Genomic DNA, 11,957 nt, shown 5'->3' with positions numbered 1-11,957 from the left:
CATGAGTGATCATGAGTGACTTTCAACAATAAATGTGTACTGTAGTCTTCTTCATGGAAAAATAAGACATCCCCTGAAAATAAGACCTAGGGCATATTTTGGCATTTCAAAAAATATAAGACAGTGCCTTATAATCGGGGAAACAGGGTATGAGCTTATAATACAGCCCCCTGGTGGTCCCTGGGAAGAATGCCTCATACATTGATGGCCAGTGGCAAGAATGTCACTCTTTCAGATAGCCAAAATATCATTTGTGTCAGTTAACCTGACCTGAGAGAATTAAATTGCTAATTGATTAAGGAACCCCCAGCAACCTCTGGAGGAACCCTGGTGGAGAAACACTGGCCTAAGCTCATTAGTTTAGAGCTAACATAATGACATGCAAATGATGACCAGAATTATTCTGCCCTTAACTTTTGCCTAAACTTTTACATTTTTTTTTACATTTTTCTTGACTACTGAAGAGGCTGTGGGTGTGTTTTATCACAGTTACGAATACAGTAGAACCTCGGTTATCTGGAACTCAGATAACCGGCACCCAACAGCTCCTCTTTCTTTATCGCTCTTGCAGCCCTAGTGGAGCGGTGGCATGTATTCACCAGGGCTGTGGGAGCAATCAAGAAAGCGGAGCTGTCAGCAGAGCTCTGCTGATTGCTCTGCTCCGTGATAGGCTGAGGAAAGGGAAACCCTGGCGGCTGAAGCGTCATCAGGGTTTCCTTTTTCTCAGGCATTCAGCACTAGACGTATGGGGACAAGTTGAGAAAAGGGAAAGGGAATTAACCTCAGTTAAATGGAAACTACACTTACCAGAAATCGGCTATTTCCCGTGGGTGCCGTATAACCGAGGTTCTACTGTATTAGTTAATTCTTTCCTTTTCTGACACATAAATGTAATTGTTGTTTGGTTTAATATTGATGTGGATAAAAAAATAAATACCCAGTGAATACCCATAAATACCCAGTGATCCTGCCAGTTTTATCTCAAATAAATTTTAAACCAACCAGTATTAGTGTTGCAGGAGCATTGTCACCTTCCCGTGCGAAGAAGAAGCAGCTGTGCTTTCTGATCAATGAGTATCTGAGAATGAGACTGGAAATAATACTATTTACTGGCAGGATCAATGGGTAATAAAATAATGTTACAAAAACTAAACTCTGCTGTGTTATTAACAGTAACAGCCTGAATTAGTCATTTTGTTTGCCCATGGTTGGACTTTAAGGATTTTTTTTTCTCTACAAGCTTTCCTGCAATAATTATGAGTAGGACTTATGTTATTTCAGAAGTATGTTCATTAGTACAATGGTTGTATTGGTGCAGGCACACAGTAAAGAATGAGTAGCTCTACATTTAGGAGTTTTTTTATGGTTAGCACAGAGCACAGATGCACTTTACAGAGCAAATCTCTTGAGTTCTGTATCTCTGCACTGCAGAGAGGTTCCTGGCAATGACATTCAGACACCTGCCACTCCATGTGGAGATTCAAATGCACAGCATCTGTAGCACAGAATAAGAAATGTCATCTTGAAATTAAATTTCTACATTATTACAGACAGAGCTCAAAGAGTTTGGGCTAAGTTGGGTTCTAAGGAAGCAATCACTTTCATACACATCCATGTTAATGTACATTTCAAGGAAACGTCCGATTACTGTTATGACTTCTATAGGTAAGGTTTAAAGAAAAACAAATATGAGGTCTTACTTCACATTGGTTTCTGCATGTCTGCTTCAGTTCAATGATACAAAATAATTCAGGGGGATTCAATCTCTAATAGTCAATCTCTATTAATTTCTCTATTTGGATCTGTAAAGTATATGATTACAAAATGCTTTGGAATAGCTGTTAAGATAATTAAAAAAAATCTTGTGATAAGATAACTGTATGTCCTGAGCTTTTATCAAATACATGGTGTATCAATACATATCAATACATTTACAGTTTTTCTGGAACACAAAAAGAATCCCACCATGGTATGCAGAAGAGAGATGGAACAGAGTAACCTATGGCAAATGACAGGTATTCCTAATGGTAGGATCACCAGCTTAAATAAAGGAACATCTATTATCTCCAAGTCCTTAAAGGCAAATGAAGCCTTGAAAAAAGAGAACGATTGGAGTTACTTGTTCCAGGTGCTTCTTAAAATTTAAAAAAAAAGGTTTTGGTCCTTTTTTCACTAACCTTCTCTCAGCTCTATATGATGATTTCCCTGAAGCTAAGATCTCACTAGGGGGATTCTTATCATTGGCGATCCCAATCAAGAGGGGGACCAGACAAGGTTGCCCCCTCTCTCCACTGCTGTTTGCATTGGCAATTGAACCCTTAGCGATAGCAATACGGGCAGATCCTAATATCCAGGGTATTAAATGTGGCCAGATAGAACATAAATGTGCTCTCTTTGCTGATGACATCCTTATGTTTATCACCTCCCCAATTACGACCCTGCCGAATTTAATGAAAATTCTGGATGAATTTGCTCTTTGCTCTGGCTTGATGGTTAATAAAACTAAGTCTCAGGCACTTAATATAAATCTCCCTACGGAGATATGGTTAACGCTCCAGGGGAATTTTGATTTCATTTGGCAGAAAGACTCTATTCACTATCTAGGCATCCAGTTGACCTCCACCTACAATAGTCTTTATAGATGTAATTATGGTCCACTGTTTAAGAAAGTTTATGAGGATATCCGGAGGTGGTCTTTGTCTCCACCTTCGTGGCTGGGAAGAATTGCGGCTGTTAAAATGAATTTATTGCCTAGACTGCTTTACCTATTTCGCACACTCCCGATACAGGTTCCTATGAAAGAGATTGCTTTACTACAATCTAGAGTGATGCAATTCATTTGGGGGGGGAAGAAGGCTAGATTTCATAAGGACACGTTGCTAGCCCCCAAAAGATTGGGAGGGTTGGGAGCCCCGCTTTTGAAATACTATTATGTAGCGGCGCAAGTGGCTCAATTATCGATGAGTTCTTTACAAGGTGCGAGACCCCAATGGGTTGAGCTGGAGAACTTGGATGGCTTTGTGGGATCTATAGATTCCATCATGTGGAGGAGAAAAAACACCAGAGGCCCGGTAAAGTGTCCGGCTCTTTCCCATTCTATGCAGATTTGGGACAAATTTAGCCACCACCCGAAGCTTTCTTCTATCCACAAACCTCTGACCCCATTGTGGCTCAATCCGGACTTTCCGCCGGGAATGCACCCAGAAGATTTTCATTGGTGGATCGCTAAAGGCTTTAAGCGCATTAAGGACATGATAGATGTTCGAGCGGTAGTCACATGGGAACACTTATCCTCTCAATTTGAAATCCCAGCTACGGAATAATTCCACTATAGACAACTGTATTCCTTTATCTCTCGGATAGTTAGAGACGCCCCAAAACCCATGTGTTCCTCGCCTTTTGAAAGCACTTGCTCATCTATAGCTAACACGAGGGGGCAAATCTCGGTTATTTACTCGGTATTAATTGACCAGCATAAAAAATTGAGATATATGAGGGAATGGGAAAATGAATTGGGCATTGTGTTGGATTTGGAGGATTGGCAGGATATGATGTATGCCCTATCTAAAATATCTCTCAACTCTGGGGTGGTGGAGGCCAACTATAAAGTAGCTCTTAGATGGTACCTCACTCCAGCTAAATTGGCGAGGATGTTCCCTTCTGTCTCTCCTATGTGCTTCCGAGGGTGCGGGGACAGGGGCTCCATGGTACATATTTGGTGGACGTGTCCGGAGGCCAAGAGGTTCTGGAATTAAGTATTCACCTTAATTTCAAGAGTGGTGAAACAGGAGATTCCGGTCACCGTGGAAGCTGCACTGTTTAGTAAAATTGATATAACATTGTCGAAACCCACCCAAAAACTGATTAGACTGCTACTGGTGGCAAGTAGAATTGCATTGGCTAAAGCCTGGAAGGCACCTACAATACCCTTAGATCCCATAGCTTCCAAACTGAATTGGATCATGGTGAATGACAAACTCACTCATACTTTAAAGAATTCACTGGGCAGATTTGAGGATGTTTGGGAACCATGGTTAATATATACCGGTTCATAATAGCTGGTTATGGGACCTCAACTCGTATTTTTGCTTTGTATTTAGACTCCGATAGTGCTTCCTCTATCCCTCCCTCCCCAACACCCTGTTGTTGTTTTCCTAATTCTTTTTTGCCTTTCCTTACACCCTTTTGTGTTTTCCCTTTTGTTTGTGCGTTATGTGTTAAGAGTCAGGGTCAAAGTGCGAGAGGCATTTTCTCTTCGCCTAACCGTAATAGTTCCTTTAATTTCTCCATATTTCTCTGTTTTTGCTCTGGTCTTATACCGGGATGGTGAAAATTACGGGTTCTGATTGCTGTTATTGAATTTTACATTTCACTATAACACAGATGTCGCTTATGGTTACAAGTTGTTTATTTTTGTTTTTTTTGTCTTTGATCCCTGCTGTAACTATTAATGTGATTGTTCGTTAACGAGTTTTTAATGTTACTACTTGTTCTAAAAACTTCAATAAAAATATTGAAATACGAAAAAAGAGAACGTTAAATGAATGCAGTCACCACTAATAACAAAGAAAGACCAAGAAACTACAATAAATACCATTTTTGTTCTTGAGTATTGGCATGCATGTCCATATCTTTTAGGAAAAGTTTAAAAACAACAGCACCTACATTTCTGTCAGAACAGGTTTCTCTTAAAAGATAACGGTTCCTTTACAGTAAATTACAATTCTTCTGTGCCAATACATATTTTTATAAATGTGGACAGTTTGATATAAACACTGCAACCTGCAGCACACTGTGGCCCACATCTTCCTGTGTAAACATTTAGGCCGTTTCCTACTGCCCATGCTCCAAAGTTAAGCCAACCCCTATCAGAACAGTAGTAGGAGGGATTACTTATGAGATGGAGCATGAGAAGTATTGTGCAGTTGTAGTGTTATTGGAGCGGTCAAAAGCTGAGGATGTAGCTGGCTTCAGTAACTTTACTAACCCAAAATCTCAACCCAGATGGGGAGCAGAATTTACAATTTTAGAGAATTACAAGCGTGGTGTACCTGGCTGCTCCATAACCCATTCCAACCTCACTACCTGCTCATACCAAGTTTCAACAACTGAAAAAATAAACGAAAAAAAAAAAAAAAAAGTTTACGAAGGGAAAAAAATATATCACAAATTCAGCTTTTTCATTTTCTTTTTTAACTTTGTGTTTACTGGGTATTGACAAAACCTAATAACATGAACAACTCTAATCACTTTATTCCGATTAATACTGAATTATGGGAAATCTTATTCTAGGATTAAAAAAAGATGAAAATTTATTTTCTTTCATATTGGTATACTTACAATGAACATAATTCACACATAATATGAAAAGAAATTTGTCGCAGTTTAAAATTCAAGGAAACAAAATATAAAGAAAACAGAAGAAAGTATGTAAATAAGTCACAAACTGCCAAATGCAAAGGTCACATTTTCAAAACTGCTGTCAGTAAGGCAGTACAGAAGGAGATCAAAATAATTACACATTCAGCAAGTCAAGTACAGATGCCTCTTGGAATTTTTTTTTTTATTTGAGTGGTTGCCTTCTGCATAGTTAGAAGAACATATGGGGAATAAAATGCAAAAGAAAGCATTAAAATCTATTCCTGATGTGAGAGTTTGTAAAGGACTCAGCAGCTGCAAATACAAACATTAAGGAAACACTTCTTTTCAACAAAAAGTAGCTTGGCAAAATCTTTATTAGGAGCTCACAGGTCCTTCAACTTCCAGACTTTTTTATCACTTGAAAAAAGCTAGAGCCTTCTAGAGTAACATCCATGCCGTTTACAAGTCTAAATAACCTTTTCATCAGTCTTTATTTCCTGGCTAAAAATTGGCAACTCCCAAAAGTGCAAACAAATGGATGGTGCAATCTACAAATATAAGAAAGGAAATTCTTTTACTCATATCTCTAATATTGCTACAACTTGTAAAGATTATATATTGAAAAAAAGGTTTGTACTCAAGCATACTGGCTTCCAAGAGAGACCAGCAGCTACATGACATCCAGGATTTCGCTCACTGACAAGGTTTTCTTGCTGGTCTAGTTCTGGGTCCAGCATCTTCCAACTTCAAACAAGTCTACCCCCTGTTTATTTTTTGCTTCAATATCACCTAAAAATAAAGCTTAACTAAGGTTTTTCATAATTCAGTCTCATCTCTGCCATGTTCTCCAAAGCTAAATAACAATATTTTACTAGCACACAATGTCAGCTCCTCTTGGACAAAGCTACAGAATGTTAAGGTCTTTGTTTCACATTCTGAAAATACTATTTCCTGCAAAGCTCATGAATAGGACACTATTTCAGACATGTTCCTTATAGCTCTCCAGAATAAACATGTTTGTATAAGCTTGCTGTGACCTTTTTATTTAAAAAATATGCCCTTGGCAAGTTTCTTATAAAGGATATATGATACAGGATCAAACCACCTAATATAAACTTGATAAAGCAAGTAGGCAGCAGCAACAAGTCATACAATAGCTCAGTCTCCAAAGTGGCTTGAGCAGCAAAGTGCTGGCACTCCAGGTATTTACCAATGTGACTTAGCAGGGACGACAATCCTGCTGCAAAGCAAAGTATAAATATATAATTCATCTAGTGCAGGGAGCCTACAAAACATATAAATACACCATATTCCCCTATCACACAAGACAGTGCTTACTAATTCAGGTAAGGTACAAATAACAGAAGTACAGTGAGTGCCTACACTGGACGGAGACACTAAACCTGTCCTGTATGCAATTTATGTTCATCCAGTCATTACCAAAGTGAATAAAACAGGGAACACAGTTTTGTGGTGGACATAAAAATAAATCATAGGACTTTAAACCACACATTCTTGAAATATATATTATTGAATTTTCATGAAAACAGAAATGAGAAATAAATCCCTGTCAGTATACATGTTAGCTGTTGGATTTATGCTTAGATTTTTGTACAAATAAATAGCAACCAATCAATTTTACTAGTACTTTTTGTGTCTACAAAAGGACTACTAATAAATATTACAGGAATCCATAGAGAAAAAATAACCCAGTCAATTAGGTTTTAACATTTACCATAATGCTTACAAATTTTCATTTGGAGCATTCATTATAAATACATCACAGGTCTAAAAAATCTCTAATATATCCTCTGCTACCTGAAAGCTCAAATTAAGGACAGAGTCCCTAATCTGCTGTATACTACGCTACTTCTGCAGGGACAAAAAGCCTGGGAACCAATTTCCTCCTCCTTCCCCAGCCCCAGAGCTATTATTGGATGAGAAGCTGACCTGTGTACAGTGCTCGTCGTCTGCTGTTTCGACAACCATCCTGGCGGATCCACGGTACAGCACTCCTTCATGCATTGTGCAATACAATACTGCAATTATTGCACGTCTGTACCCAAGCAAAGGCAGAGCCAGGATCCAAACACATTTTTACCACACATCTTTTCTCTAACAGATGGCTGTAAACCTAGCAAGGTGTGGTTTACAAAGAGTCTGAAAAAAGGCTTCTGTTTATATGAAATTCACACCATGGGGACCAAAAAAAAAAAAAAAAACATTGTACATCCCAGCAAAGGGCTGGTTGACCCTTTCAGTTTTACCATTAGTTTTAGGCTAGTAAATTAAGGTAAACTGCAAGGTGATATCTAGAAAGTCCCCTCCAAAACGGGATGCTTAATTAGACCCAGTTGTCATAAACTATTTGCTTGAGCTTGACACACAGCATTAAGATTTCTTGAATTGAGGCAGACAAAGGAGTTGCAGCAAGGAGCTAAGAAGTGAGCCAAAAAGACCGCAAAACTGTCAACCACCACCCTAACAATTGTACAGTCATTGAAAGAAGAAAGATTGGTGATGAAGAACAGGTATTGAGCCTGTTATTCCAAGCAAGTTAAATGTTGGGATTTTCCAGCTGCTGTGGACATAAGGTCAGAAGTGGTCAGAAGAGATTCTTTATTAAGCAAAGTAGATACAATCACCTTCAGCCTGCAAACAGGTCTTTTCCAAGAGTCAGTCCTGAGAAGCGCAGTTGCGTAGACAACAACTGAGGTGGGGATACAGATCATTTAAAGGAGGGGTTGGCCAGATACGGCCTAGCCAGTAGTTCATTCTGGCCTAAGGCCCCCTGGCCGATCAGGCCTAATGCCGGCCGGATCGGAGCCCTGTTGCCGCCTCCTTGCATATGCTCCCCTATTTACCGCGGCCGGCGTGGATATTCTTTAATAGCTTTAATACCCAGCCCTTCTACCCTGTGCTTCTAGAAAAACATCCAGCCTTTTCTTCCTTTTTCCTAGCTCTAGGATTATTTTAATAAGATATCCTATATCAGGTGCAACAATCACTAATTTTTGTATTTTTTTTAAATTACAGACAAACCAACAGGAGCTATAACAATGAGATCTTGTGGTTATGGTATTCAAAACACCGGCTATAACTAAAACATAAAATATAGAAAACAAAACCTTTTACCTGCATAACCAGCAGAGACTGGCTGCTCAGCTGGGAACTTTGTCTGCAAAGGTGGCAGTGGGGGTTGTGGCCTAGTAACAGGCGATGCTGGTTCTCTCATACGGTTAATAACATTATCAGACAACTATAGAAAGAAAAAAAAGTAAAAAGGATTATTACAACACCAAATCGTGTATTTGTTTATGAATAAAGTAAGATATATGCAGTCAAACCATCATCCTTGGTTGCTAATAAAAAATAAATAAATAAATAAAAAAATAAAAAAAAAACCATCATCCTTGTAATGATCGTAATGACTGGTTTTAGTCGCCCAACACAAAAACCAACAACCAGTCTCCAAAGGTATTAAGGGCAGAAGAGCCTACAGAGCAGAAGGCATAACCCTTCTGCATAAAACATGTGACTACAGCATAAACATGTGACTGGAGGCAGCAAATATCATTGTTAGGTATATTTAGGAAGATTTCTGACTTGGCACTGTTTTTTGTGGTCTGTAAGACATTCAGTGTGACAGATGATCATTACTTGGATTTCAGTTATTTTGTCATAGAGGATCAGCATCACATTTGAGCATTTTATAAATACCTCTGCATGCAAATACAATCCGAGAACACCTAATAAAGCGTACCCAAGTTGTTTCATTATTAGGGAAAAAAACTGCAGATCTCATGCATGCGTAGTGAGATCGGCAAGTTATTTCCCAATCTACGTCACCTGATCTTGCACCTGCATAGTGCGAAATTGAGTGACATTGGAAGAAGAGAGGAAAAGATGGCAGCGCCTGGCACTCCCTTTGTGCCGGCCAAAGACGGATACCAGGGCGACGCAGGACCCGATAGAAGGAACCTCCCGACGGGACAGACTGATCTGCCGGATTGAAGGCAAGTGTGATTTTATTGTTTTGGGTTAGTTTTGGGTTTACTTCCACTTTAGAGATAATTATGAGCTTCCTTTCTCCTTCTATAATGATGCAGGGTGCTGCAATGTTTTTGGAAGCTATGTAAAGCACTCCTCCAACTAGCCATGATCTGCCTGTATGTCATAGAGAAGCACAGGGACCCAGCGATGGTATCACTCATCCCAAGGGTAATGGAATGAATGTAGAAGGGTTTTCTTTAAAAATATATTAAGGAAGAAGAAAGGAAAACATACAAGCAAGGTAAACCAGCAATAAATTGTTGTAATAGTCCAAAACAAAAAATTCACCTCTATTGTTCCCATCACTGAGCATATTAAGAAACAGACATTGTGGTAAAATGTACAAGGACACGCTACCAAGAGATACAATCAGGAAATAAAAGCGGTCACTTCTCGCTAAGAATCAATAATGCTTCTTTATATAGTGACAGGGATATTGGGGGGGGGCATTGTGTTTTGGGGAGTAGCACTACCAGGGGGGTTATTGCTGGATTTTAGTATTATTATAGTTTTTCTGTTTGCACACTTCATGCGGTAGACTTGCAGTGCTCAGTCCCTGCTGTCTCCTGGATGTGTTGTCCCCCTGCCATGAGGGCTTTTAGAATAATCACCAGAAAATAACATTCCCCCATTGCTGGAGTGAATGTGGACACAAAGTGCCTGCTAAGAGACTGCAGGAGATCAGTGAAAGAAAAAAAATAAGTTTACCTTTTTTTTTTCAAACACATTGCAATTGTTTTAGGTGTTTCAGCTACACATATCATAATTTACATGTGCTATAAACTAAGTGTTAGAACACAAACACCAAACTTCCAGAACTAATCATCAGGCTGCAGAAACGTCAGTCTGATTACTGATTAACCCATTCACCTCCACAAGGAATGAATAGTCAGGCCATGTTACTCTAACCTTGGGAAAGGTCACATATAGGAAGCAGCAAATATATTCCTAATATTTACATGGGATTGAAAGGCAGGAACTGTATGTAATACCAGACACACAGCATTTACCTGTACATATAATATTTACCTGTGCATTATTAAATAATACCCTGCAGTGTTATGGCATTGATACTAGGTATGGAGCTGTCATGTGATAATTGGTAGCACTGACATAACATGCATGGCACTGGGAACAGGGAAATAACCTGACAGGGTACAGCAAGGCCTCATGACCCATGTGTGAGCACTGCATGCCCTCCTCAGCATCACTCACCCGGATCCCCTTCACCACAGTGATGTTATCATTCTCATCAGCCTCGAAAGAGACCCGCCTGGTGCTCCCGCTGCCGCCCATGTCACACAGCCGGCCTGTACGCCACTATCCTAAGGACAGCAGCCGGGTCACCCTGTACACAGGCCGCACACAGTCGCCGGCAGCAGCTCACCAACTACGAGCACGCTGATTGGTAGAGGCCAGTATTGCCCCGCCTGGAAAGGATGATACTCCATGGTGATTGGTTAGTGGTTACCAGAACAACACCGAGGCGGAAAGTTTCTGTAGTGTGTCAGGCTGTGACAGCAGCTGTCTGTGCGGTGTTGGGGTGGCGGGCGCGCTCTGCATGGCAGAATGTATTAATAACATAATATTCAAAGCGAGACTTACCACGTAAAATTAAATGGCGGCTTTCTGATATTATGCAGTACAATGTCCACAACAGGTCTCCCGGGGTCATGTGACCGTACCTGGACATTTGTCGCCTCTTGAAAGGGCCAACAGGACAACATACCAGGTGTAAAATTACAGAGGCTGATATGGAAGAAGCTGCAATAATGACATGGTAAAGGAATTGTTTCATTGTGGCTGATTTATTAAAGCACTCCAAGCTTGGAGAATATACACGTTCATCAGAGAAGCTGGGTGATCCAGCAAACCTGGAATGGATTTCTTCAAAGTTACTTGCGATCAAATGTTTCGAATCCTGTACCAGATCCATTCCAGGTTTGCTGGATCACCCAGCTTCACTGATGAAAGTGTATCTTCACCAGCTTTGGAGAGCTTTAATAAATCAGGGCCATTGTGTCTAAAATAATAAAATCATAAAGGTTGTATTGGAAACAATGATAATGATTTGACATGATGATTGAAAAGACAGGAAAAGGTAAAAAAAAAGAATAAATTGCAGCTTTACCAATGCCCTGCCCATACAACAGAACTGCGCAGCATGGAAGATCCAAGCTTCATGAAAAAATCTTCAGCATCTGCAACACTTCCAGCTGGGTTAAATGGCTAGGCATTGCTGGGCTCTGTGGTTCCATTTACTAGATCCTAAAAAACTGCTGTGATCTCTATTGACATGGGGACTGGTGGAGGAAACCATGGAGTGCATTGCTTGTAGTCTCCAAGTGGGTGCCTGTGATAAAGTAGGAGCAGCTTGCAGACCGTTGTCACCTTATAACAGGAAGTTCCTGAGTAGGGACCTTCAGGGCAACATCACCAGGTATACTATTAGGCTGGGTGTACGCCGACTGTTTCCCCAGCGTTTAACCTGAGGCTTTGAGGTTTGAAATTCACATACATTCCAAATGGTCTAATCTACACCA

At 40.0% G+C, this 11,957-nt stretch overlaps 1 protein-coding gene across 3 annotated transcripts in view; it reads right to left on the bottom strand.

The window, feature by feature from the left end:
• Positions 1–10,804, bottom strand: part of CHCHD3 (coiled-coil-helix-coiled-coil-helix domain containing 3) — an 88,260-nt gene extending 77,456 nt beyond the window's left edge. For 2 of the 3 annotated variants that reach the window (XM_072401846.1, XM_072401848.1), the window contains exons 1-2: positions 10,630–10,804; positions 8,497–8,620 (exon numbers count right to left, since the gene is read on the bottom strand). In XM_072401846.1, the coding sequence (XP_072257947.1) occupies positions 8,497–8,620; positions 10,630–10,710 (205 nt within the window). In that variant the 5' untranslated portion in view covers positions 10,711–10,804. The remainder of the gene's footprint in view (positions 1–8,496; positions 8,621–10,629) is intronic. The other variant, XM_072401847.1, reaches the window with a different exon arrangement.
• Positions 10,805–11,957: the final 1,153 nt, after the last annotated feature.

The sequence above is a fragment of the Pyxicephalus adspersus genome, chromosome 2 (assembly GCF_032062135.1).
Source record: "Pyxicephalus adspersus chromosome 2, UCB_Pads_2.0, whole genome shotgun sequence".
Lineage (NCBI taxonomy): Eukaryota > Metazoa > Chordata > Amphibia > Anura > Pyxicephalidae > Pyxicephalus > Pyxicephalus adspersus.
The sequence above is the reverse complement of the archived record's forward strand: the minus strand, read 5'-3'. Positions and strand labels throughout refer to the sequence as shown.